The sequence below is a fragment of the Rana temporaria genome, chromosome 9, assembly GCF_905171775.1.
Source record: "Rana temporaria chromosome 9, aRanTem1.1, whole genome shotgun sequence".
Taxonomy (NCBI): Eukaryota; Metazoa; Chordata; class Amphibia; order Anura; family Ranidae; genus Rana; species Rana temporaria.
This window is the reverse complement of record NC_053497.1, coordinates 10,644,557-10,672,288: the sequence shown is the minus strand read 5'-3', so window position 1 is coordinate 10,672,288 and position 27,732 is coordinate 10,644,557. Positions and strand designations below refer to the sequence as shown.

General features: G+C 45.2%; 1 protein-coding gene across 1 annotated transcript in view; it reads right to left on the bottom strand.

Moving 5' to 3' along the window:
- The window catches only part of LOC120913075 (keratin, type I cytoskeletal 18-like), a 63,285-nt gene that overhangs the window by 20,201 nt on the left and 15,352 nt on the right, over nt 1–27,732 (bottom strand). The window contains exons 2-3 of the mRNA XM_040322766.1: nt 13,697–14,020; nt 2,640–2,722 (exon numbers count right to left, since the gene is read on the bottom strand). Of these exons, the coding sequence (XP_040178700.1) occupies nt 2,640–2,722; nt 13,697–14,014 (401 nt within the window). The 5' untranslated portion in view covers nt 14,015–14,020. The remainder of the gene's footprint in view (nt 1–2,639; nt 2,723–13,696; nt 14,021–27,732) is intronic.

Below are 27,732 nucleotides of genomic sequence, written 5' to 3'. Positions count from 1 at the left end.
TATGCCTAGAATGCGTAAATCAGCGAGATACGTCTATTCACGAACGTACGCTTGCCCGTCGCAGTAAATATACGCCGTTTATGTAAGGCGTTTTCAGGCCTAAAGATATTCCACCAAAAAGATGGCGCAGCCAATGTTAAGTATGGAACAGAAAAAATGTTGCGCTATTAATAAAAATTAAACTAAACAAACAATTGATAACAAAAAAATTTATGGAAATAATATAAATTTGCAAAGACCCCTAGTTTAAAGAGGAATAAACAAATAACTGACAAAAGAGTCTTTGTGTCAATCAAAAATCATTGCAAGCAAGTTCTTCAGTGTTGAATAAATTGTTGAAAACATATGTGATGACCGACACCACTAAATAGAAAGGTGGAGGCTTACCGGATGGCAAGCAATGACAAGCTTGCGGCTGCAAACCCCAGCCAGGGCCTTTTGATGATCCTCGCAGGATCGCGAGGATCATCAAAAGCCTCCACCTTTCTATTTAGTGGTGTCGGTCATCACATATGTTTTCAACAATTTATTCAACACTGAAGAACTTGCTTGCAATGATTTTTGATTGACACAAAGACTCTTTTGTCAGTTATTTGTTTATTCCTCTTTAAACTAGGGGTCTTTGCAAATTTATATTATTTCCATCAATTTTTTTGTTATCAATTGTTTGTTTAGTTTAATTTTTATTAATAGCGCAACATTTTTTCTGTTCCTTACGTGATTTGTGTTTGTATGACACTGCCGTGTTGCAGCTAAGTTAGTTATTTTAAGTGTGTAAGCGCGGTATTTTCTCTTTTTGTCACAATGTTAAGTATGGACGTCGGAACCGCGTTGAATTTTTAAATGTTTACGTCGTTTGCGTAAGTCGTGCGTGAATGGGGCTGGGCGTAATTTACGTTCACGTCGAAACCAATAAGTCTTTGCGGCGTAATTTGGAGCATGCGCACTGGGATACGTCCACGGACGGTGCATGCGCCTTTCGTTAAAAACGTCATTTACGTGGGGTCATGCTTTATTTGCATAAAACATGCCCACCTCTTCACAATTTGAATTAGGCGCGCTTACGCCGGCACATTTACGCTACGCCGCCGTAACTTAGGACGCAAGTGCTTTGTGAATACAGCACTTGCCTCTCTAACTTACGGCGGCGTAGCGTATATGAGATACGCTACGCCTGCCTAACGTTAGGCACTTCTTCCTGAATCCTGCTACAAGTATTTATTTTGTGACACCCTTTAACCACTTCAGCCCCTGACCATTTCGCTGGCCAAAGAACAGAGCACTTTTTGCGATTCGGCACTGCGTCGTTTTAACTGACAATTTTGCGGTCACGCGACGTGGCTCCCAATAAAAATTTACGTCCTTTTTTTTCCCGTCCTTTCTTTTGGTGGTATTTGATCACCTCTGCGGTTTTTATTTTTTGCACTATAAACAAAAAAAAGCGTAAATTTTGAAAAGAAAATAATAATTTTGTACTTTTTGCTATAATAAATATTATTTTTTAAAAAAGCGATTTTTTTCCTCAGTTTAGGCCGATACGTATTCTTCTACATATTTTTGGTAAAAAAAATTGCAATAAGCATATATTCATTGGTTTGCGCAAACGTTATAGCGTCTACAAATTAGGGGATAGATTTATGGCATTTTTATTTCATTTATTTTTTACTAGTAATGGCAGCGATCTGCGATTTTTATCGTGACTGCGACATTATGGCGGACACATCAGACACTTTAGACACATTTTTGGAACCATTGTCATTTATACAGCGATCAGTGCTATAAAAATGCACTGATTACTGTAAAAATTACATTGGCAGTGAAGGTGTTAACCACTATGGGGCGCTGAAGGGGTTAAGTGTGTCCTAGGGAGTGATTCTAGCTGTTAGGGGGAGGAGCTACCAGTGACACGTCAGTGATCACTGTTCCCGATCACAGGGAACAGTAGATCAGTGACATATCACTAGCCAGAACAGGGGAATGCCTTGTTTACAAAGGCATCCCCCTGTTCTGCCTTTGTCGACCGCAATCACGGGCCGCCCGCAAACATCAAATTCCCGGGACCCGCGGGCGCACTCACGAGGCATGCAGCGGGCGCGCGTGTACTGGGCGGCAAATTTAAAGGGACGTACAGGTACGCTTATTTGCCTGGCTGTGCCATTCTGCTGGCGTATATCGGGCGTGCGGCGATCGGCAAGTGGTTAATGATATTCAGATAATCAGAACACATTTTCAAGCAGAATATAAGCTTTAAAATAAAGCCTCATGGACCTCTGTAGCTACATTCACTGTGCAGCAATTCATCCTTGACGTTCACAGCACTATAGTTGTTCAAGTTGGGATTTTCCCCTCCCCTTCCTCCTATTCTCCCAATGTTTACATAAGGGATTAGAAGGCTGATTTAGCCCAATTTGTCCTAACCACCCACTTCACAAATGCATACTTACCTATGATTAAGCCCGCTTTGAGGTGAAACGCGTAGGAACCTGTTCATTTGTTTTTTTTGGGGGAGGAATAGAAAAGACTTACAACGAAATGTCTTCATTTTAATTTTTTTCCCCCCTTTGTTTTATTTTACATAAGCCTTACATGACTGCGGCCCAATCAATATACAGATTGATTATACCCCCTTTGATACTCACTTTTCCTGGAAGTCATCTATGGCCAGTTTGGTGTTGTCGATACCCAACAGTAGACGTGTGTTTTCAAGTATCGAATCTGCAATCTAGAACATCAATGGAGAGATATGTCATGACAAATCCAACAAGTAATGTAGAAACGTTTTGTAATTTTCAGGTTTCTCTGTGGCATTTTAGTGAATACAATCTGGATAGGACTTTGCAGAAAAAGTTATTTTCACCATACATACAAGTCTAGATGAGCAACTAGACCAGCCTTTCTCAACCAGGGTTCCATGAATCCACAGGGTTCCTCTAGAGAAGGGTTTTTCAACCAGGGTTGCATGGATTCATAGGGTTCTTCTAGAGAAGGGTTTCTCAATCAGGGTTGCATGGATACCTAGGGTTCCTCTAGAGCAGGGTTTCTCAACCAGAGTTGCATGGATCCATAGGGTTCTTCTAGAGAAGGGTTTCTCAACCAGGGTTGCATGGATACCTAGGGTTCCTCTAGAGCAGGGTTTCTCAACCAGGGTTGCATTAATATCCCTATGGTTCCTCTAGAGCAGGGTTTCTCAACCAGGGTTGCATGGGTACCTAGGGTTACTCCAGAGAAGGGTTTCTCAACCAGGGTTCCATGGATCCCTAGGGTTCCTTTAGAGAAGGGTTTCTCAACCAGCGTTCCATGGATCCCTAGGGTTCCTCTAGAGAAAGGTTTCTCAACCAGGGTTGCATGGATACCTAGGGTTCTTCTAGAGAAGGGTTTCTCAACCAAGCTTGCATGGATCCCTAGGGTTCCTCTAGAGAAGAGTTTCTCAACCAGGGTTGCATGGATCCCTAGGGTTCCTCTAGAGAAGGCTTTCTCAACCAGGGTTGCATGGATACCTAGGGTTACTCCAGAGAATGGTTTCTCAACCAGGGTTCCATGGATCCCTAGGGTCCCTTTAGAGAAGGTTTCTCAACCAGGGTTGCATGGATACCTAGGGTTCTTCTAGAGAAGGGTTTCTCAACCAGGGTTGCATGGATCCCTAGCGTTCCTCTAGAGAAGAGTTTCTCAACCAGGGTTGCATGGATCCCTAGGGTTCCTCTAGAGAAGGGTTTCTCAACCAGGGTTCCATGGATCCCTAGGGTTCCTCTAGAGAAGGGTTTCTCAACCAGGGTTGCATGGATCCCTGGGGTTCCTCTAGAGAAGAGTTTCTTAACCAGGGTTCCATGGATCCCTAGGTCTCATCTAGAGAAGAGTTTCTCAACCAGGGTTCCATGGATCCCTAGGGTTCCTCTAGAGAAGAGTTTCTCAACCAGGGTTGCATGGATCCCTAGGGTTCCTCTAGAGAAGGGTTTCTCAACCAGGGTTGCATGGATCGCTAGGGTTATTCTAGAGCAGGGTTTCTTAACCAGGGTTGCATGGATCCCTAGGGTTCTTCTAGAGAAAGGTTTCTCAACCAGGGTTGCATGGGTACCTAGGGTTCCTCTAGAGCAGGCTTTCTATTTTAGAAAATATATCATGTTGGGCGGGGGGTTTACTAATCATAAAGCCTAAAATGTGTGCAAAAAAATGCAAAAACAGCCCTGGTAGCCAAAAGGTTAAACCTTCAATAGTCCTTTCAAGACGGTTAAGATTGTTTGTTCATTCCTGTCTGCCCTCTGATGGATTTCGTTAAACTAAAGTAACCATGATACAGCAAATTACAGTCTACTGCGGTTATTCATGAGTCATAACCTCTTTCTTGTATTACTATTATACTATTATTATGGCAGGCTTTGTTCCTTTTGTAAAGAAAAAATAAAGCCTTGGGTTTACCAGAAGCACGTCTGCATGCCGATCACTGTATTATGTAATATTTTAGTCTATTTGATTTAATGCCTGTCACTTGCCTTCTAGGAATTCTCGTCTTTTATAGCAAGTGACTTGTCTTCTCACCTTAGTCAATGACTACTGGGTTATTCCATTTGTAAAAAAAAAAAAATATATATTAATATTAATATGGTTAAAGTCATCTTTTATATCAAGAGACTACTGATTTTCTGACCTCAGTCAAGGATTACTAGGTCTTTATATTTGAAAAAAAAAAATTAAAATAAAGTAACAAATAAAAGAAATGGGGGGAAAAAAACAAAGGCCGAAGACTGTTTATTTTCTCATATTAGTAAACAATTGCGATTGCTAGGTATTTCTATTTGTAAAAAAAATAACAAAAAACAAATAAGCAAATTAAAAGAATTCAAAATTGTAAAAAAAAAAATTAAAAGAATTCAAAATTCTAAATAAAACAAAAAAAGATGAAGGCTTTCATTGTCGTTTGAGTAGGAATATTCCTAATGCTCTGTACACATGGTTAAAAATATTTTGTAGCAAGCGACTGTTTGTCTTTTTTTCCCCCTGGTCAATGAGTAATAGGTCTTTCTATTAGTGAAATAAATAAATAAAAAATAAATAAAACAAAGAAGGTAAAGGCTTTGAAAGCGTTGCCTATGGACAATTTTGGTTAAAGTCATCTTTTATAGCAAAAGACTGCTGATTTTCTGACCTCAGTCAAAGATTGATAGGTCTTTCTATTTGAAAAAAATAAATAAAATAAAGCAAGAATTTAAAAAAATTAATAAAAAGGCGAAGACTGCTTATTTTATCATGTTAGTAAACAATCGATAGGTCTTTCTATTTGTGAAAAAAATAAATAAACAAATTAAAAGAATTAAAAATTAAAAATAAAACAACAAAAAAAAGGTCAAACCTTTCATTGTCGTTTGAGTAGGAATATTCATAATGCTCTGTACACATGGATAAAAATCTTGTAGCAAGCGACTGTTTGTAATTTTTTCTTTTTCTGGTCTTTCCATTAGTAAATATAATTATTTAACTAACAAAATTAAAAAATTAAAAACACCAGAAAATGTAAAGTCTTAGAAATCGTCTCCATTAGTAAAATAAATAAAAAATAAATAAAACAAAGAAGGTAAAGGCTTTGAAAGTGTTGCCTATGGACAATTTTGGTTAAAGTCGTCTTTTATAGCAAGAAACTGCTGATTTTCTGACCTCAGTAAAGGATTGCTAGGTCTTTCTATTTGAAAATAATAATAAAATAAAGTAACAAAAGAATTGAAAAAAAAGTGAATCAAAACAAGGTGAAAAAAAACCAAATAAAATAAAGTAAAAAATAAAATAATTGAAAAAAAAGGTGAAGACTGTTTATTTTATCACGTTAGTAAACGATTGCTAGGTCTTTCTATTTGTAAAAAAAAAAAAAAAAAAAAAAATTAACTAAATTAAAATAATTCAAAAATAAATCAAAACAAGGTGAAAAAACAAAAACAAATAAAATTAAGTAACAAATAAAATAATTGAAAAAAAAAAAGGTGAAGAATGTTTATTTGATCACGTTAGTAAACAATTGCTAGGTCTTTCTATTTGTATTTTTTTTTAAATTACAAATAAACAAATTAAAAGAATTAAAAAAAAAACAAAAAAAAAAGGTAAAACCTTTCGTTGCCGTTTGAGTAGGAATATTCATAATGCTCTGTACACATGGTTAAAAATCTTGTAGCAAGCGACTGTTTGTCATTTTTTATTTTTCTGGTCAATTGAGTAATAGGTCTTTCCATTAGTAAATATAATTAATTCATTAATTCATTAATTAACAAAATAAAAAAAATAAAAAACACCAGAAAATGTAAAGTCTTTGAAATCGTCTCCATGAGTAAAATAAATAAAAAATAAATAAAACAAAGAAGGTAAAGGCTTTGAAAGTGTTGCCTATGGACAATTTTGGTTAAAGTCGTCTTTTATAGCAATAAACTGCTGATTTTCTGACCTCAGTAAAGGATTGCTAGGTCTTTCTATTTGAAAATAATAATAAAATAAAGTAACAAAAGAATTGAAAAAAAAGTGAATCAAAAGAAGGTAAAAAAAAAACAAAGTAAAAAATAAAATAATTGAAAAAAAAGGTGAAGACTTTGGTCCAGATTCACGTAGATCTGCGGCGGCGTAACGTATCGCATTTACGTTACGCCGCCACAAGTTCGCCGCCACAATTCACAAAGCACTTGCCTGTAAAGTTGCGGCGGCATAGCGTAAATCCCCCGGCGCAAACCCCTAATTCAAATGATCCGGGTAGGGGGTGTGGATCATTTAAATTAGGCGCGTTCCCGCGCCGAACGTACTGCGCATGTGCCGTCCCTAAAATTTCCCGACGTGCATTGCGCTAAATGACGTCACAAGGACGTCATTGATTTAGACGTGAACGGAAATGGCGTCCAGCCTCATTCACGGACGAGTTACGCAAACGACGTAAAATTTTCAAATTTCGACGCGGGAACGACGGCCATTCTTAACATTGGATACGCCACCTAGGGGGCATGTTTATCTTTACGCCGCGTATCTGTTATGGAAACAGCGTAAATTTACTGCGACGGGCAAGCGTATGTTCGTGAATCGGCGTAACGACTCATTTGCATATTCTACGCCGACCACAATGGAAGCGCCACCTAGCGGCCAGCGTAAATATTGCACCCTAAGATACGACGGCGCAGGCCGTCGTATCTTAGGCATGTTTAAGTGTATCTCAGTTTGAGAATACACTTAAACATACGACGGCCTTAGATTCGGAGTTACGTCGGCGTATCTGCTGATACGCCGGTGTAACTCTTTGAGAATCTGGCCCTGTTTATTTTATCACGTTAGTAAACGATTGCTAGGTCTTTCTATTTGTAAAAAAAAAATTAAAAAAACAAATAAACTAAATTAAAAGAATTAAAAAATAAATCAAAACAAGGTGAAAAAAAAAACCAAATAAAATTAAGTAACAAATAAAATAATAAAAAAAAAAAGGTGAAGAATGTTTATTTTATCACGTTAGTAAACGATTACTAGGTCTTTCTATTTGTAAAAAACAAATTAAAAAAATAAAATAAACTAAATTAAAAGAATTAAAAAATAAATCAAAACAAGGTGAAAAAAAAAACAAATAAAATTAAGTAACAAATAAAATAATTGAAAAAAAAAAAAAAAAGGTGAAGAATGTTTATTTCATCACGTTAGTAAACAATTGCTAGGTCTTTCTATTTGTAATTTTTTTTTAAATAACAAATAAACAAATTAAAAGAATTAAAAATAAAACAAAAAAGAAAAGGTGAAACCTTTCATTGCCGTTCGAGTAGGAATATTAACAATGCTCTGTACACATGGTTAAAATCCTTTGTAGCAAGCGACTGTTTGTCTTCCCCCCCCCCCCCCCCCCCCTGGTCAATGAGTAATGGGTCTTTCCATTAGTAAATATAATTAATTATTTAACAAACAAAAAAAAAAAAACCACTAGGAAATGTAAAGTCCTTGAAATCGTCTCCTATGGATAATTTTAGGTAGGCAGACTTTGAACGCTCATTAAAGTTTTTTTTTTTTTTGTAGCAAGCAACTTTTTTTTTTCTCACACCTTCGTTAAGGGCTTTCCATTATTAAAAAAAAAAGGTTTCTGTTAAATATTTGCTTCCAGGCTTCCACTATTGTTCCGTCAAATTGTTGGTTTCATGGGAGATTTCACGCGTTTAATGACGTCACCTGAGCTGAAATTCAGCTTTCTCAGGAGATGTGGTTCCGTGGAGACGTGAAGGACAAATATTGGCCATCTTTGTAGTGATATGGGAATACAGAAGGACAAACGTAGAATAAAGTTGGCCACACACATTTTTAATAATTTTTTTTTTTTTTTTTTAACAGATTCCTCCTTCCAAGCCAAACAGCATGAATGGACGAATCTACCGCTATTGGGTTCTACCCGCATCTGATTGGCCAACGGTTCCCTTTCCCCCTGCAGGTTTTAGTTGAAGAATTTTCGGGAGGGAGCCAACAGGGCCAACCATGTAGGCTCTTCCATCAACCCATTCAACACCAGCACTTCCAGGATTGGTAGGGACGCAATGACGTCAGCACACAGCTCCGCCCTATGTCTTTACGTCTTGTCAGGGAACTCCTGTAAGACGCTTTGCACATAGACGTGCGCAAGCGCATAGCCTTTGCCATAGAATGGCTCACAGGCTCGCACATGCACGCCAGAGCTCGCAATTGCGGGCACAGATACGGGCACGCGCGCACACGTACGAGCCTAATTCAGTTTGGCGCCAGACAGCCTATTTAAAGGGAGTCTGGGCTCTTATGCCTTGCTGACTGATCTTCAGCTGTGTTCCTGAACCTTGCTCTGATCCTGTGTGTTTTCCTAGTGTTTGACCCGGCTTGCTCTTGACCTTGGCTCTGTGTCCTGTTCCTGTACTTATGTCCATCCCTGACCCGGCTCCGTTCCTGACTTTGGCTCTGTCTATGATTTGGTACCTCACTGCCCGCTTGCTGACGAACCTGGCTATCCCTGAGACCTCGCTCCTGTCTACGTTCCTGGTTGCTGTTAACCCTCAGTTATCTGCCTGGCTGTTACCTGTTCCTGCTAAGCTCATTACAGTCTGTTCCAGGCCCGCTGAACCCTGCCAAGCTGTTCCCTAGGGACCCCCGGCTCCAGGCACTCGTGTCCCTCTTGTCCTTCGGCTTCCTCTGTTTCACCTTCAGCGGAGCCAGGACAGGAGATATAAGAGAGGCCGACCTCATCAAATCAGTCTCCCATCCGATCCCTGACACGTCTTTAGTCAACCCAGAAGAGGAGCTGATCCGGTTCGGTGAGATTATGCCCCCCATAATCTCACCGGCTCACCAAACCGGATCAGCTCCACTTCTGGGTTGACTAAAGACGTAAAGGCATAGGGCGGAGCTATGTGCTGACGTCATCGCGTCCCTACCAATCCCGGAAGTGCTGGAGAGGAGGTCAGTATCTCAGGGAAAATTACCTTTTTTATTTTTAAAAATGGTGGCCAACTCATTGGCCTTTGACTTTGACCCTTCCCTGTCCCGTGGTCTTCTAAACCTTCCAAATTCTGATTAGTAATTTCACACCAGAGCTTTAACAGGGCCCTAACATCATGCGTTTTAGGCCCCTGTTAAATCTCTGGTGTGAAATTACTAATCAAAATTTGGAAGGTTTAGAAGACCACGGGACAGGAAAGGGTTAAAGTCCAAGGCCAATGAGTTGGCCACCATTTTTTTTAAATAAAAAAGGCAATTTTCACTGCAATGCTGACCTCCTCTACAGAGATCCCCCCCTCAATCTCACCAAACCAGATCAGCTCCTCTTCTGGGTCGACTAAAGACGTAAACGCGTAGGGCGGAGCTGTGTGCTGACGTCATTGAGTCACTACCAATAATGGAAGTGCCGGTGTTGAATGGGTTGATGGAAGAGCCTACATCTGCTCCATGGTTGGCCCTGTTGGCCCCCTCCCAAAAATTCTTCAATTAAAACCTGCAGGGGGAAAGGGCACCGTTGGCCAATCAGATGCGGGTAGAACACAATAGTGGTAGATTTGGCTTGGAAGGAGAAATCTGTCAGATTTAGAAAATAATTGATTTAGTTGATGGAAGAGCCTAAATCCGCTCCACCTCCTCACCACCACCACCACCTGCTCAGGCCTGGTGATTGGCTGTTCAGGCCCAAGCACTTTCACATAGAGGAAGTCCCATACCCAGGTGCCCACCTCCATCAGCAAGGGCTCCAAAAGTTTGGGAACGTGGCTGGGTAAGTATACAGGTCCAGGGTGGAGGACAATGAAAAGACACCATGGGAGCTATTTGTCTCATGAAACCATGTACATTCATTCTGTGTGCATGGGGACAAAAATCGAATGTTATTAAGCCATTTCCTCTCCAGGTAGAATGTGCAAATCAGGAAAATACCACATTATGGTCACTAGGTGGCGCTGATCATAGAAAATAAACTATGATCACCATCTCCATCTAGTGGCCATAATACAGCATTCTCCCAAAACACTCTGGGGCAGATCCACAAAAGAATTACGTAATTTTAAATTTCCTGCGTCGTATCTTAGTTTTGTATCTACAAAACAAGATACGACGGCATCTGGGATCGATCCGACAGGCGTACGTCTTAGTACGCCGTCGGATCTTAGATGCAATTTTTCGGTGGCCGCTAGGTGGCGTTTCCGTTGAGTATGCAAATTAGCTATTTACGGTGATCCACGAACGTACGTCCGGCCGGTGCATTTTTTTACGTTGTTTTCGTTCGGCTTTTTCCGGCGTATAGTTAGAGCTGCTGTTATGAGGCGTACTCAATGTTAAGTATGGCCGTCGTTCCCGCGTACAATTTTTAAATTTTTACGTCGTTTGCGTAAGTCGTTCGCGAATAGGGATTTGCGTAGAAAGACATCACAGTCGGAAGCATTGGCTTTTTCCGGGTTAATTTCGAGCATGTGCACTGGGATACCCCCACGGACGGCGCATGTGCAGTTAAAAAAAAAAAAGGTTGTTTACGTCGGGTCACAACGTATTTACATAAACCTCGCCCCCATCACAGCCATTTGAATTCTGCGCCCTTACGCCGCCAGAGATACACTACGCCGCCGTAACTTACGTTACTTTGTGGATTCGAAATAAAAAAAATAAGTTGCGGCGGCGTAGTGTATCTTAGATACGCTGCGCCCGGCGGAAGATTACGCGCAGGTACGTGGATCTGCCCCTCTATTTCTAGGGAATTAATAATATTCGACCAGGAGAGAAAATAGCCTAGTAACGTTCAATTTTGCCCCTGTATGTACAGAACATGCAGGACAAATAGCCCTGATTTTTTTTTTTATAAACACACCCTGGGCCAGATTCACGTAGAATCGCGGCGGCGTAACGGTTCGTATATACGTTACACCAACGCAAGTTTTCATCGCAAGTGCCTGATTCACCAAGCAATTGCATGAAAACTTACGCCGGCGGCCTCCGGCGTAAGCCTGCGTAATTCAAAGGGGCTTGTGCCATTTAAATTAGGCGCGCTCCCGCGCCGGACCTACTGCGCATGCTCCGTTTTAAAATTCCCGCCGTGCTTTGCGCGAAGTGACGTCATTTTTTCGAACGGCGACGTGCGTAGCGTACTTTCGTATTCCCGGATGTCTTACGCAAGAAATTTTTTTTTTTAAATTTGACGCGGGAACGACGGCCATACTTTAACATGTGCTGTGTAATGTTAGGGCAGGTAAAACGACGACTAACTTTGCGACGGGAAACTAGACTAGCAACGACGTAACGAACGCGAAAAACCGTCGTGGATCGCCGTAAAACCTCATTTGCATACCCGACGCTGGAATACGACGCAAACTCCACCCAGCGGCGGCCGAGGTATTGCATCCTAAGATCCGACAGTGTAAGACAATTACACCTGTCGGATCTTAGGGCTATCTATGCGTAACTGATTCTATGAATCAGTCGCATAGATACTCTGAGAGATACGACGGCGTTTCAGAGAAACGCCGTCGTATCTCTTCTGTGAATCTGGCCCCCTGATCACTGTGCTCTGAATGGGTCCTATTTAGTCATCTATGATTAGTAAGGGACGTGGAGGGGTCCTGCATGCCCCTTATTAATTAGCGGCCCCAGTAAATTCAGAGTTGTAGTGTGCTTTTCCCACCCTGAGCGCGTTCCGCCAGCTCAGCATTGGTTTGCAGCTCCCAGCTCAGGTTTCTAGGGTTGAACACTATTATTTGCTCCAGCGATTGTAGAAGTTGTTCCATATACTGCCCATGCAGCCCGTGTCAATAAATGGCCTCCTAGGGGGGGGGGGGGGGGGTTCCGGTGTTACGTCCTCGCCGTGTTTGCCGAGTGTGTTGGAGACACCTGCTTCTTCTGTTCACGGGAATGTTTGCTAACAGATCTCTTCCACCACCTCCTCTGCAAATATGGCCACTGGAGGTTCAATAAGCCAGAACATCGGCTTACAATGGAAATCAGTGCGAAATAGAGCCAGGAGCGTGCCTAGGTTAGTCATCGCCTAAGGTGGCCTGGTTTGCCGCCCCCCCCCCAAAGGACCATTCCAAAGCCGTTCGTGGGGCAACCCACCCACAATAAAGCTATGACTAAGCGCTGATACCCCAGTGCGAAACACGTCAACTATCCACCCCACTGTCTGCTGTGACTTGTAGTGCTGTTTCCGTTTTTTACCATTTTTTGTTTGAAAGGACACAGGCGGCTGGTCCATAGAGCATTATTTGGTTGCTAGGACGCAGGTGGCTGGACTGCACAGCACTACTGTTTGATAGGACACAGGCGGCTGGGCCACACAGCATCACTGGTTGCTAGGACGCAGGTGGCTGGGCAACACAGCATCATTGGTTGCTAGGACGCAGGTGGCTGGGTCACACAGCATTATTGGTGCTATGACACAAAAGACTTGGCCACACAGCGTCACTGGTTGCTAGGACGCAGATGGCTGCACTGCAAAGCATTGTTGGTTGCTAGGATGCAGATGGCTGCGCTGCACGGCATCATTGGTTGCTAGGACGCAGGTGGCTGGGCCACACAGAATCATTGGTTGCTAGGACACAGGTGGCTGGGCCACACAGCATCATTGGTTGCTAGGACGCAGGTGGCTGGGCCACACAGCATCATTGGTTGCTAGGACGCAGGTGGCTGGGCCACACAGCATTATTGGTGCTATGACACAAAAGACTTGGCCACACAGCGTCATTGGTTGCTAGGATGCAGATGGCTGGGCTGCACAGCACCATTTTTTGAAAAGGACACGTGACTGACCCAAAGAGCATTATTTGGTTGCTAGGACGCAGGTGGCTGAACTGCACAGCACTACTGTTTGATAGGAAATAATCACCGGTTGCTAGGACACCCGTGGCAGTGGTTGCTATGATGCAGTTGGCTGGGCCACATAGCGTCATTGATCGTTATGGTGCAGGCAGCGCCAGCATACCAAAAACTAGTAATAATGCTGCCCTGTACTGCAAGGAGTGTTCGGTATGACCGTCTGGCCCTAGTGGGTGCTACCTGAGGAGATCACCTCACTTTGCTTTATTGAAGCCCCCCCCATAGAGTAAAAGGTTTCACCCTACTGTTAAAAAAACATAAACACTTATGGGTCAATCAAGATGTTAGTGCATATGATATCCCTCCATGTGAATGGCTCCCTAAACTTGTGCTCCGCCCCCGAGGAACCATTATCTGTTCTCTGGAATATTATGAGGCTAGAATTCCCCCCACTTCTTACCTGTTTCCTGAGGAGATGGATCAGGTTGTATTGGTCTGTGTAGTCTCTTTTCACGAAACCGTTGGTTGATAATTTCTCTCGTATCTGAAATTCGAGTTGCTGGTTAGACTCCTCCAAAGAGGCCACCTTCTCTAGATAGCTGGCCAGACGATTGTTCAGATTCTGCATCACATCCTTCTCGTTGGACCCGTTGGACAGCGCGGAGTTGAGCGCCGATGTCGAAGAGACAGCCCAGGGTTTCCCGTCGTAGGATACGCTGCTGGCCGAGGAGAACCTGAGCTTGGAGGAACCTCCACGGGGGGAGACCAGGGAAGCCATGGGAGACTGGAGAAAACAAAGAACGTGTGTTGGTGATCAAAGAACTCTATAAATATCACTAAGCAGAGACAACGAGTGTGCTCCTTCACAAGCTCTACATTCACATCATTCCCCGCCCTCAAGGAACTCAGGGCCAGATTCACAAAAGAGATACGACGGCGTATCTCCTGATACGCCGTTGTATCTCTGACTTACACTGGTCCTATCTATGCGCCTGATTCATAGAATCAGTTACGCATAGATAGGGCTAAGATCTGACAGTGTTACAATGTGTTACACTGTCGGATCTTATTTTCGATTTAAAAATGGCGCCGGGGGCGTTCCCGCTGATTTACCTTGAATAATATGTAAATCAGCGAGATACGCAAATTCACGAACGTACGCGGACCCGACACAGTCTTCTTACAACGTTTCCGTAGCGGCTTTCCCGTCGTATACTTACCCCTGCTTTTATCAGGCGCAGCCAATGTTAAGTATAGCCGGCGTTCCCGCGTCGAATTTGAATTTTCTAACGTCGTTTGCGTACGCCGATTCACAAACACGCGCGTCGCAAGTCACGCTCACGTCGAAACCACTGACGTCCTAGTGACGTCAGTGGGAGCAATGCACGCCGGGAAATTCCCCGGACGGCGCATGCGCATTTAAATTGGCGCGGGAACGCGCCTGATTTAAATAGTACACTCCCCCTAGCCGCGGAATTTGAATTCCGCCGGGGGATTTAGGATCCGCCGCCGCAAGTTTGGAGGTAAGTGGTTTGTGAATTAGCCACTTGCCTCTCAAACTTGCGGGAGCGGATCTTAAATCACGTAGATCGAGCGGATCTATAGATCCGCTGATCTACGTGAATCTGGCCCGTCGTATTTATGCGTCCGATTCATAGAATCAGGTTACGCATAGATCTCCCTTAGATCCGACAGGTGTAAGTGACTTACACCATCGGATCTTAGGCTGCAATTCCAGGCCGGCCGCTAGGTGGCGATTCCATTGCGGTCGGCGTAGAATAAATGACTAGTTACGCCGATTCACGAACGTCCGCTTTGCCTGTCGCTCTAAATTTACGTAGTTTCCGTAGAGATACGTCGCGTAAAACTAAGGCTGCCCTCTAGGTGGTGTAACCAATGGCCCAGATTCAAGTAGAATTGCGCGATATTTGTGGGGGAGCAGGGCAACGATTTTGCCCTGCGCCCCCGCAAATATTTTGCGCTGCCCTCGATTCACGGAGCAGTAGCTCCGTGAATTGCGAGGGCGCGCCGGCAAATTTGCCCGGCGTAAGCGCGCGCAAGTTAAATGATCCCGCCGGGGGCGGGAATCATTTAAATTAGGCGCGCCGAGCGTACAGCGCATGCTCCGTCGGGAAACTTTCCCGACGTGCATTGCGGCAAATGACGTCGCAAGGACGTCATTTGCTTCTAAGTGAACGTGAATGGCGTCCAGCGCCATTCACGTTTCACTTACGCAAACGCCGTGGGAAGGCCGGCTATACTTTAGCATTGGCTGCCCCTACTATTAGAAGGGGCAGCCTTGCGCTAAAAGTAGCCGTACGGAAACTCCGTACCTGGCTTGCGCGGGGCCCGCGCAAGCTTGTGAATCAGTGGTAGTATGCAATTTGCATACTACACGCTGATACACAATGGGAGCGCCCCCTAGCGGCCCCCGCAAGAATGCAGCCTAAAATCTGCGAGGCATAAGAGCCTTATGCCGCGCAGATTTTAGCCTGCAGTCGGTGTAACGAGGTTCCTGAATCAGGAGCACTCGTTACACAGGAGCAAGTAAGCACTTGCGCTGCGTAACCTATGGTTGCGCGGGCGCAAGTGCTTCTTGAATCTGGGACAATGTTAAGTATGGCCGTCGTTCCCGCGTCAAATTTTAAAATTTCACGTCGTTTGCGTAAGTCGTCCTTGAATGGCGCTGGACGCCATTTACGTTAACATAGAAACCAATGACGTCCTTGCGACGTCATTTAGCGCAATGCACGTCGGAAAATTTTAGGGACGGTGCCTGCGCAGTACGTTCGGCGCGGGAACGCGCCTAATTTTAATGGTCCCCGCCCCATTTGAATTAGGCGGGCTTGCGCCAAGCGGATTTACGTTACACCGCCGCAAGTTTACAGGTAAGTGCTTTGTGAATCAGGCACTTACGCTGTAAACTTGCGGCGGTGTAACGTAAATGGGATACGTTACGCCGCCGCAGCGTAACGTATTTCTATGTGAATCTGGCCCCTATATTCTAAGACCCCTAATTCACATGCATACACACACATTTAACCACTTCCTTACCGGGCACTTAAACCCCCCTCCTGCCCAGACCAATTTTCCGCTTTCAGCGCTGACGCACTATGATAGACAATTGCGCCATCATACAACGCTGCACCCAAATGATATTTTTATAATTTTTTTCACACAAATAGAGCTGCTGGGGTTTTTTATTTTTTGCTAAACAAACAAAAAAAAAGCTGGAAATTTAAAAAAAAATAATAATCATGTTTCATATTTTGTTATAAAATTTTGCAAACAGATAATTTTTCTCTTTCATTGATATGCGCTGATGAGGTGGCACTGATGGGCATCGATAGGCTGCACTGGTGGGCACAGTTAAGGCGGCACTGATGGGGACAGATAAGGCTGCACTGGTGGGCACAGATAAGGCGGCACTGGTGGGCACAGTTAAGGCGGCACTGATGGGTACAGATAAGGCTGCACTGATGGGCACAGGTGCATCACACGATGTGAAACATGACAGCCATCCTTTTCCTTTTGTTCACTTCTTTTTGACTGCAACATTGTTGGTTGTTTTTTGTTTTTTGGATTTCACTTGCTGAATAAAGATATCGTTTTAAGGAGTTGCGGCAGTCCAGGACCTCTTTTCATCCAATGCACCTGTGCATAGCCAGCACCCTTTTGGCTTGGTGGGACGGAAGCAAAGCCAGGGGATCAGCAGTTTTCTGAGCGGTATTATTTCTCACTGATGGGCACAGATAAGATGACACTGATGGGTGGCACCGATGGGGACAGATTAGGTGGCATTGATGGGGACAGATAAGGCGGCACTAATGGGCACAGATAAGGCGGTACTGATGGGCACAGATAAGGCAGCACTGATGGCCACAGATAAGGCAGCACTGATGGGGACAGATAAGGTGGTACTTATGGGCACAGATAAGGCGGCACTGATGGGGACAGATAAGGCGGCACTTATGGGCACAGATAAGGCGGCACTGATGGGGACAGATAAGGCGGCACTGATGGGGACAGATAAGGCGGTACTGATGGGCACAGATAAGGCAGCACTGATGGCCACAGATAAGGCAGCACTGATGGGTGGCACTGATAGGTGCCACTGATGGGCACTGGTAGGTGACACTGGTGGGCAACATTGATGGGTGGCACTGTGGGCTCTGATGGGTGGCACTGTGGGCACTGATGAGTGGCACTGTGGGCACTGATGAGTGGCAATGTGGGCACTGATAGGTGGCGCTGGTGGTCACTGGTAGGCAGGTGGCATCTCTCCTTCTTTGGGACCGATGTCCCTCTGACAGCCGCCGGTGATCGGCTCTGTTTACATCACATGATCAGCTGTCATTGGCTGACAGCTGATCGTGTTGGAAGGGGTCAGGATCGACACCTTACTCCGATCTGTGATCTGCCAAATCTCATAGACTCGCTGATCACAGAGGGCGCGCAGTAGGGGGCGCGCAGGCTGCTCGAGCACACTGTGCAGGGACTGCCCTGTCTTTTCTCCGCTCTCCCCTATGGGATGAACATGGACCGTATGTCCGTGTTCATCCGATCCGCAGACGGAAGGAAAAATAGGGTTTTCTTCCGTCTGCAGAATCGGATCATTGCGGAGGCAGACGAGATCGGGTGTCAGCGGATATTCATCCACTGTCACCCCCTCAATCTCTTAGGGCCCAATGTATGTCCCTTTTTCATCCGCAAACGGATGGATGAAAAAGCGGACGTATGGTCCGTACGTGTGAAAGGGGCCTAACACCACAAAGATTGAAAAACTATGTAGGATCCTGAGGAAGCTCATTCTGGGAGCGAAACCCGTCGATCTAATTATCCTTCATTGTTGTTTGGTGAATTAATGTTCCTATCATGTGCTTATAAGTTGGACTAAATGTTTTAAGAGAATCCCTTTTATTATGTATAATAAAAATAAAATGTTTACTATTTAATTTGCTCGTTGATTGTACTGTTGGGCACTTAAAAATCCCTGTTCCCCAAAGTCTCTCTGGTGGATAGACATGAGGATATCTTTCACCCTAATATTTTTACATTGTTTGGCGATCGTGCTTGTTTTCCCAATACCCTATATCAGTGATGGTGAACCTTGGCGCCCCAGATGTTTTGGAACTCAATTTCCCATGATCCTCCTGCACTCTGCAGTGTAGCGGAGCATCATGGGAAATGTAGTTCCAAAACATCTGGGGGGGGGGGGCCGAGATTCTCCATCACTGGACTATATAATAATTATACAAGCATTTCACTTGAAGAAGACATCTTTTCAACTCACAATGCCGTTACACACAGTGGGCCGGATTCAGGTAGAATTGCGCTTTTTTTGCGGAGGCGCAGGGCAAAATTTTTGCCCTGCGCCCCCGCAAATTTGCTCCGCTGCCCTTGATTCACGGAGCAGAAGCTCCGTAAATTGCGCGGGCGCGCAGGCAAAATGCCCGGCGCAAGAGCACGCAATTTAAATGATCCCGTAGGGGGCGGGAATCATTTAAATTAGGCGCGTTCCCGCGCCGATCGTAGAGCGCATGCTCCGTCGGGAAACTTTCCCGACGTGCATTGCGGCAAATGACGTCGCAAGGACGTCATTTGCTTCAAAGTGAACGTGAATGGCGTCCAGCGCCATTCACGATTCACTTACGCAAACTACGTGAAATTCAAATTTCGCGACGCGGGAACGACGGGTATACTTAACATTGGTTGCCCCTGCTTAATAGCAGGGGCAGCCTTGCGCGAAAACCGCCGTACGTAAACGACGTAAATTGCGTACGCAGGGCTCGCGAAACGTTGTGAATCGGCGTTAGTATGCAATTTGCATACTATACGCTGAGCACAACGGGAACGCCACCTAGCGGCCATCGCACGAATGCAGCCTAAGATATGCGGGCATAAGAGCCTTATGCCGCGCAGATCTTAGGCTGCAGTCGGCGTAACGAGGTTCCTGAATCAGGAGAACTCGTTACGCCGGGGCAAGTAAGCAATTGCGCTGTGTAACCTATGGTTGCACAGGCGCAATTGCTTCTTGAATCTAGCCCAGTATGTTCTGTGCATATCTCATTCCACCTGTGTTCTACCTCTATAAACTTTCCCCTTGGAACTCGTTTATTCATTTTGCATATGTCCAGCGGCGAGTTCCTGGAGCCGATCTCCGGAAACTGCCCCTTTGCTGAACTAAATGCAAATTGTGTGCCAGCGCTCAGGTAGCTCTTCAATTTCCATAAACTGCATTGCTTCTCTTATCTCAATTCTGAGGAGATGGAGCAAAGAAAAAAAAAGTACACCATGGGCCAGATTGACGTAGAATCGCGGCGGCGTAACGTATCCTAGATACGTTACACCGCCGCAATTTTTCATCGCAAGTGCCTGATTCACCAAGCACTTGCGATGAAAACCTACGCCGGCGGCCTCCGGCGCAAGGCGGGCCAATTCAAATGGGCGTGTGCCATTTAAATTAGGCGCGCTCCCGCGCCAGACCTACCGCGCATGCTCCGTTTCCGAACTCCCGCCGTGCTTTGCCCGAAGTGACGCCATTTTTTAGAACGGCGACGCGCGTAGCGTAATTCCGTATTCCCGGACAGCTTACGCAAACTACGTTATTTTTTAAATTTCGACGCGGGAACGACGGCCATACTTTACACAGCAATACGATTGCTGTGTAAAGTTAAGGCACCAAAAAAAACGACTAACTTTGCGACGGGAAACTAGACTAGCGGCGACGTAGCGAACGCGAAAAACTGTCGGGGATCGCCGTAACTCCTAATTTGCATACCCGACGCTGGTTTACGACGCGAACTCCCCCCCAGCGGCGGCCGCGGTACTGCATCTTAAGATCCGACAGTGTAAAACAATTACACCTGTCGGATCTTCTGGATATCTATGCGTAACTGATTCTATGAATCAGCCGCATAGATAGAACAACAGATATGACGGAGTATCTCATTTGTGAATCTGGCCCTATATTACCAAAAGTATTGGGACGTCTGCCTTTTACACGCACATGAACTTTAATGACACCCCAGTCTTAGTCCGTAGGGATCAATATTGAGTTGGCCCCGCCCTTTGCTGCTATAACAGCTTAACCACTTGCCCACCAGGTAAATTCTGGCACTTCTCTCCTTCATGTGAAAATCACAATTTTTTTGCTAGAAAATTTATCAGAACCCCCAAACATTATATATTTTTTTTAGCAGACATCCTAGGGAATAAAATGGCAGTCATTGCAATACTTTTTGTCACACCGTATTTGCGCAGCGGTCTTACAAGCGCACTTTTTTTGGATAAAAATCACTTTTTTGAATTAAAAAATAAGACAACAATACATTTTGCCCAATTTTTTTATATATTGTGAAAGATAATGTTACGCCGAGTAAAATGATACCCAACATGTCACGCTTAAAAATTGCGCCCGCTCGTGGCATGGCGTCAAACTTTTACCCTTAAAAATCTCGATAGGCGACGTTTAAAAAATTCTACAGGTTGCATTTTTTGAGTTGCAGAGTAGGTCTAGGGCTAGAATTATTGCGCTCGCTCTAACGATCGCGGCGATACCTCACTTGTGTGGTTTGAATACCGTTTTCATATGCGGGCGCTACTTGCGTATGCGTTTACTTCTGCGCGCGAGCTCGTCGGGACGGGGCGCTTTAAAAAATTTTTTTTGGGTTTTCTTATTTATTTTTATTTAGTTTTATAATTTTTTACACTGAAAAAAATAAAATAAAAAAAATTGATCACTTTTATTCCTATTACAAGGAATGTAAACATCCCTTGTAATAGAAAAAAGCATGACAGGTCCTCTTAAATATGAGATCTGGGGTCAAAAAGACCTCAGATCTCATAATTAGACTTAAATGCAAAAAAAAAAAAAAAAAAAAAAAAAATGTCATTTTTTCAAATGACAAAAAAAAAAATGTTTCTTTAAGAGGCTGGGCGGGACTGACGTTTTGACGTCACTTCCGCCCAGCAGAGCTATGAGGACGGGTGAAGGAGATTTCTCCTTCAGTCCCGTCCCCGCTCAGCTGCCGGACACATCGGATCCCCTCCGCCGCTACCGACGGCTCCGGTAAGCGGCGGAGAGCGCGGGAGAGCGGCGGGAGGGGGGGGGCCCCTCTCCCGCCACCGATAACGGCGATCTCGCGGCGAATCCGCCGCGGAGACCGCCGTTATCGTGTACACCACCGCCCCCTGCAAAGATGAATATCTCGGTTGTGGCAGCAGCTGCTGCCGTTATCGAGATATTCAACTTTAAAAAGGAGGACGTCTTTTTGACATGGGGCGGTGGTCAAGAGGTTAAACTCTTCATGGAAGGCCGTCCACAAGGTTTAGGAGGGTGTCTATGGGAATGTTTCACCATTCTTCCAGAAGAGCAATTTGTGGGGTCAGGCACTGACTTGCCCGTTTAGGAGATATTTTCACTACCTATAGGTAGAAGTCACTAAAAAAGGGGTTTACAACCACTTTAAGTGTGTCCTAGGGAGTGATTCTAACTGTAGGGGGGGGATGGGCTGTGTGTGACACGACACTGATCACCGCTCACGATCACAGGATGCGGTGATCAGTGTCCTGTCACTAGGCAGAACGGGGAAATGCCTTGTTTGCATCAGCATCTCCCCGTTCTTCTTCTCCGTGAGACGATCGCGAACATCGAGTCCGCAGGACCCCGCGATCGGACTCACGGAGCTCGCACTGCCAACAATGCCCCATCTTAAAGGGGACGTATATATACACGCCGATCTGCCCACACGGAGCCACTGTGTCGATGTATACTGTATATGCACGAGCCGGTCCTTTAAGTGCTTAACCACTTCCCGCTCGGTCAATAGACCATTGACGTCCGGGAAGTGGTTCCACACTGGACAACCAGGGAAGCCACCAGGACCACCAGGGAAGGGGACAACATGTGGATGGCCAGGTATGTACCCCATGGCCATCCACGTGTTAAAAAATCTTCGCAATAGATGCCAATCAGTGCCCACAAATGGGCACTGACTGGCAACATGGGCACAGCATAAAAAAAGTGATGCCCAGCAATGCCACCGTCAGTATCAGTGCCACCCCTCAGTGTCCATCAGTGCTACCTCTCAGTGCCCATCCATGCCCATCAGTGCCCATCTATGAGTGCCCACCAGTGCCTATCTGTGACATCTATCGGTGCCACCCATAAGTGCCCATCAGTGTTGCCCATGAGTGCCCATCAGTGCCGCCTATGAGTGCCCATCAGTGCCGTATACCAGCGCCACCTATCAGTGTCGCCTATCAATGCCCATCAGTGCCACCCATTAGTGGCCATCAGTGCCACCCATTAGTGGCCATCAGTGCCACCCATAAGTGCCCATCAGTGCCACCTATGAGTGCCCGTCAGTGCTGCCTATGAGTGCCCGTCAGTGCCACCTATCAGTGACCATCATCAGTGCCACCTCATTGGTGCCACCTCACCTGTGCCCATCAGTGCCGCCTTATCAGCGCCCATCAGTGCAGCCATATCAGTGCCCGTAATTGAAGAAGAAAACGTACTTATTTACAAAAAAAATGAACAGAAAAAAATTAAAACCTAATTTTTTTCCAAATTTTCAGTCTTTTTTTAGTTGTTGTGCAAAAAATAAAAATCGCAGAGGTGATTGAATACCACCAAAAGAAATCTCTATTTGTGGGAACAAAATGATAAAAATTTCATTTGGGTACAGCGTTGAAATTGCGACAGCGCTGAAAGCTGAAAATTGGCCTGGGCAGGAAGGTGCGTATGGAAGTGGTTAAGGACATAGGCATGGCTTTACCCTACACCAAAGGAATGTTATTTTTAACTGACCAAGTCCTTGAGGGGTCATATTGGAAGGGAAGTTGGCATGGGGGGGGGGGGGTGGTCTATTCCTTAACCCCTTCGCACCGAGCGTACGTATATATGCGGCCTTGGCTTTAGGGGGTTATACCGGGATGATGCCCACAGCTGCAGGCATCACCCCGGTACCGTTTTTTAGAGCCGGCGATTGGCTTTCCAGGGATAACAACCGATAGGGCTAAAAGCAACTCGGCCTCCCGTCCCACCTGCCACTTCCGGCGCCTACACACAGACTGGCAAGAAGCCGGAAACGGGTTTGTTCCAGTCTCCTGAATGTAAACACGAATGCGACGTCACAACGTCACTTCCGGGTTGCTCGGCTGCCAATGGCGCTAGTTTTTTTTTTTTAAATACACTGGGCTAGATTCAGGTACCTTTTGCGCTTTTTTTACGGAGGCACAGGGCAACGTTTTTGCGCTCCGGCAAAATGCCCGGCGTTACCGCGCGCAATTTAAATGATCCCGTAGGGGGCGGGAATCATTTAAATTAGGCGCGCCGAGCGTAGAGCGCATGCTCCGTCGGGAAACTTTCCCGACGTGCATTGCGGCAAATGACGTCGCAAGGACGTCATTTGCTTCCAAGTGAACGTGAATGGCGTCCAGCGCCATTCACGAAACACTTACGCAAACGACGTGAAATTCAAATTTCGCGACGCGGGAACGACGGGTATACGTAACATTGGCTGCCCCTGCTAATAGCAGGGGCAGCCTTACGCGAAAACCGCCATACGCAAACGACGTAAACTGCGTACGCAGGGCTCGCGTAACGTTGTGAATCGGCGTTAGTATGCAATTTGCATACTATACGCTGAGCACAACGGGAACGCCACCTAGTGGCCATCGCAAGAATGCAGCCTAAGATATGCGGGCATAAGAGCCTTATGCCGCGCAGATCTTAGGCTGCAGTCGGCGTAACGAGGTTCCTGAATCAGGAGCATTCGTTACGCCGAGGCAAGTAAGCAATTGCGCTGCGTAACGATGGTTACGCAGGCGCAATTGCTCTCTGAATCCGGGCCACAGTATTCAGAATCGCCGTTTTCAGCGATCTGAATACTTTGAAGTGCAAAGGAGGGATTTGGGGTCTTTTAGACCTCCGATCTCTCCATAAAGAGTACCTGTCACCACCTATTACTGTCACATGGGATGTTTACATTTCTTGTGACAGCAATAAAAGTGATTTTTTTTAAACACAATGTCAAAAATTAAAAAGAAATGAAATAAATAAAACATTTTTTTTTTAAAGCGCCCCCGTCCCCGCGAGCTCTCGCAGCAAAGAAAACGCATACGGAATTCGCGCTCCGCATTTGTAAACGGTGTTCAAACCACACATGTGAGGTGTCGCCGCGATCGTCAGAGCGAGAGCAATAATTCTAGCACTAGCCCTACTTTGTAACTCTAACTTGGTTACCGTTATTTTTTTAAAGCGTCGCCTATGGAGATTTTTAGGTACCGTAGTTTGTCGCCATTTCCACGAGTGCGCGCAATTTTGAAAGCGTGACATGTTGGGTATCTATTTACTCGGCGTAACAACATCTTTCACATTATACAAAAAAATTGGACTAACTTTACTGTTTAGTTTTAAAAAAAAATAATGAAAGTGTCTTTCTTCCCCAAAAAGGTGCGTATTTATTTGATTAACTGGTTGCCGACCAGCCGCCGTCGTTTTACGGCAGCAGGTCGGCTCCCCTGCGCGAGAGCACGTAGTATAACGTAGGCTCTCGCGCAGGCCACTAGTGAGGCCACCCCCCCCTACAGTTAGAACACACCCAGGGAACATACTTAACCCCTTCCCCGCCCCTAGTGTTAACCCCTTCACTGCCAGTGGCATTTTTATAGTAATCAAGGCATTTTTATAGCACTGATCGCTATAAAAATGCCAATGGTCCCAAAAATGTGTCAAAAGTGTCCGATGTGTCCGCCATAAAGTCGCAGTACCGAAAAAAAAAATCGCTGATTGCCGCCATTACTAGTAAAAAAAATATATTAATAAAAATGCCATAAAAATACCCCCTATTTTGTAAACGCTATAACTTTTGCACAAACCAATCAATAAACGCTTATTGCGATTTTTTTTTACCAAAAATATGTAGAAGAATACGTATCGGTCTAAACTGAGGAAATAAAATGTTTTTTTTATATATTTTTGGGGGATATTTATTATAGCAAAAAGTAAAAAATATAATTTTTTTTCAAAATTGTCGCTCTATTTTTGTTTATAGCGCAAAAAATAAAAACCGCAGAGGTGATCAAATACCACCAAAAGAAAGCTCTATTTGTGGGGAAAAAAGGACGCCAATTTTGTTTGGGAGCCACGTCGCACGACCGCGCAATTGTCAGTTAAAGCGACGCAGTGCCGAATTGCAAAAAAAATTGCTGATCGCCCGCCATTACTAGTAAAAAAAAAAACTATTAATAAAAATGCCATAAAACTATCCCCTATTTTGTAAATGCTATAAAAATAGGTAGAAGAATACGTATCGGCCTAAACTGAGGAAAAATAATGTTTTTTTTATATCTTTTTTGGGTATATTTATTATAGTAAAAAGTACAAAATATTGCTTTTTTTTTTTCAAAATTGTCGCTGTATTTTTGTTTATAGCGCAAAAAATAAAGGGGCAGATCCACATACATCTGCGCCGGGCGCAGCGTATGTAAGATACGCTACGCCGCTGTAACTTACTTTGCTTTGGTTTGAATCCTGAAAGAATTTGCGCCGTAAGTTACGGCGGCGTAGTGTATCTCTTGCGGCGTAAGGGCGCGAAATTCAAATTCGGCTGGTAGGGGGCGTGTTTCATTTAAATGAAGCACGTCCCCGCGCCGAACGAACGGCGCATGCGCCGTCTGTAAAAACTCCCAGGGTGCATTGCTCCAAATGACGTCGCAAGGACGTCATTGTTTTCGACGTGAACGTGAAGATGGCGTCCAGCCCCATTCACGGACGACTTACGCAAACGACGTAAAATTTTCAAAATTAGACGCGGGAACGACGGCCATACCTAACATTGAGTACGCCACCAGATAGCAGCTTTAACTATACGCCGGAAAAAGCCGAACGGGAACGACGTAAAAGAATGCGACGGCCGCTCGTACGTTCGTGGATCGTCGGAAATAGCTAATTTGCATACTCGACGCGGAATGCGACAGAAACGCCACCTAGCGAAGGCCGAAAAATTGCATCTTAGATCCGAAGGTGTACGAAGACGTACGCCTGTCGGATCTAGCCGAGATGCCATCGTATCTTGTTTTGAGGATTCAAACCAAAGATACGACGCGGGAATTTTGAAATTACGCCAGCGTATCAATAGATCTACCCCAAAAACCGCAGAGGTGATCCAATACCACCAGTTAAAGCGACGCAGTGCCTAAATCGCAAAAAGGGGCCTGGTCCTTTAGCTGCATAATGGTCCGGGTCCGGTTAAAGACGGCCCTGCATCCAGACCCCCCGGGAACAGCTGATCCCCCGGATAGAAATAGCAGCTTCACACCTGCTTGACCCCCAAGTTGACCGACCAAGATGCAGCTCCAGCTTTGGAAACACAATTAATAGTGTTTTGAGGCTCGGCGACGTGGTGACGCTCGAATCCATCGAGTGACCTTTCCTAAGCAGGAGAACAAACGATGGGAAGGGTCTCCTTGGTGAGCAACTGGGAATGGGACTGTCAAAGGTCATAAAAAAAAGGGTCACAATTCCCAAGGCCACCAAGTCTGCCGGGGTCTGAAAAGTCAGGTGCAGACATCAGATGGACGCCGGCCTTTACACGCACATGACCTCTAATGGCATCCCAGTCTTAGTCTGTAGGGTTCAATATTGAGTTGGCTCCGCCCTCTGCAGCTATAACACCTTCAACTCTTCTGGGAAGGCCGTCCACAAGGTTTAGGAGTGTGTCTATGGGAATGACTGACCGTTCTTCCAGAAGAGCATTTGTGAGGTCAGGCACTGATGTTGGACGAGAAGGCCTGGCTCGCAGTCTCCACTCTAATTCATCCCAAAGGTGTTCTGTCGGGTTGAGGTCAGGACTCTGTGCAGGTCAGTTAACTACTTGCCGACCAGCCGCCGTCATTCTACGGCGGCAGGTCGGCTCTCCTGGGCGGGAGCCCGTCATACTACGTCGGCTCTCTTTGCGGCCACTAGGCGAGCGCCCCCCGCTCGTCCGTGACTCCCGTGCGGGTGCCCGGCGGGCGCGATCGCCGCCGGGCCCCCGCGATTGCTCGTTACAGAGCGGGGACCGGGAGCTGTGTGGGTAAACACACAGCTCCCGGTCCTGTCAGGGAGAAATGCTGATCTTCTGTTCATACAATGTATGAACAGAGGATCAGTGTTTCCCCTAGTGAGGCCACCCCCCCTACAGTTAGAACACACCCAGGGACATACTTAACCCCTTCCCCGCCCCCTAGTGTTAACCCCTTCACTGCCAGTGGCATTTTTATAGTAATCTAATGCATTTTTATAGCACTGATCGCTATAAAAATTACAATGGTCCCAAAAATGTGTCAAAAGTGTCCGAAGTGTCCGCCATAATGTCGCAGTACCAAAAAAAAATCGCTGATCGCCGCCATTACTAGTAAAAAAAAAATATTAATAAAAATGCCATAAAAATACCCCCTATTTTGTAAACGCTATAACTTTTGCGCAAACCAATCAATAAACGCTTA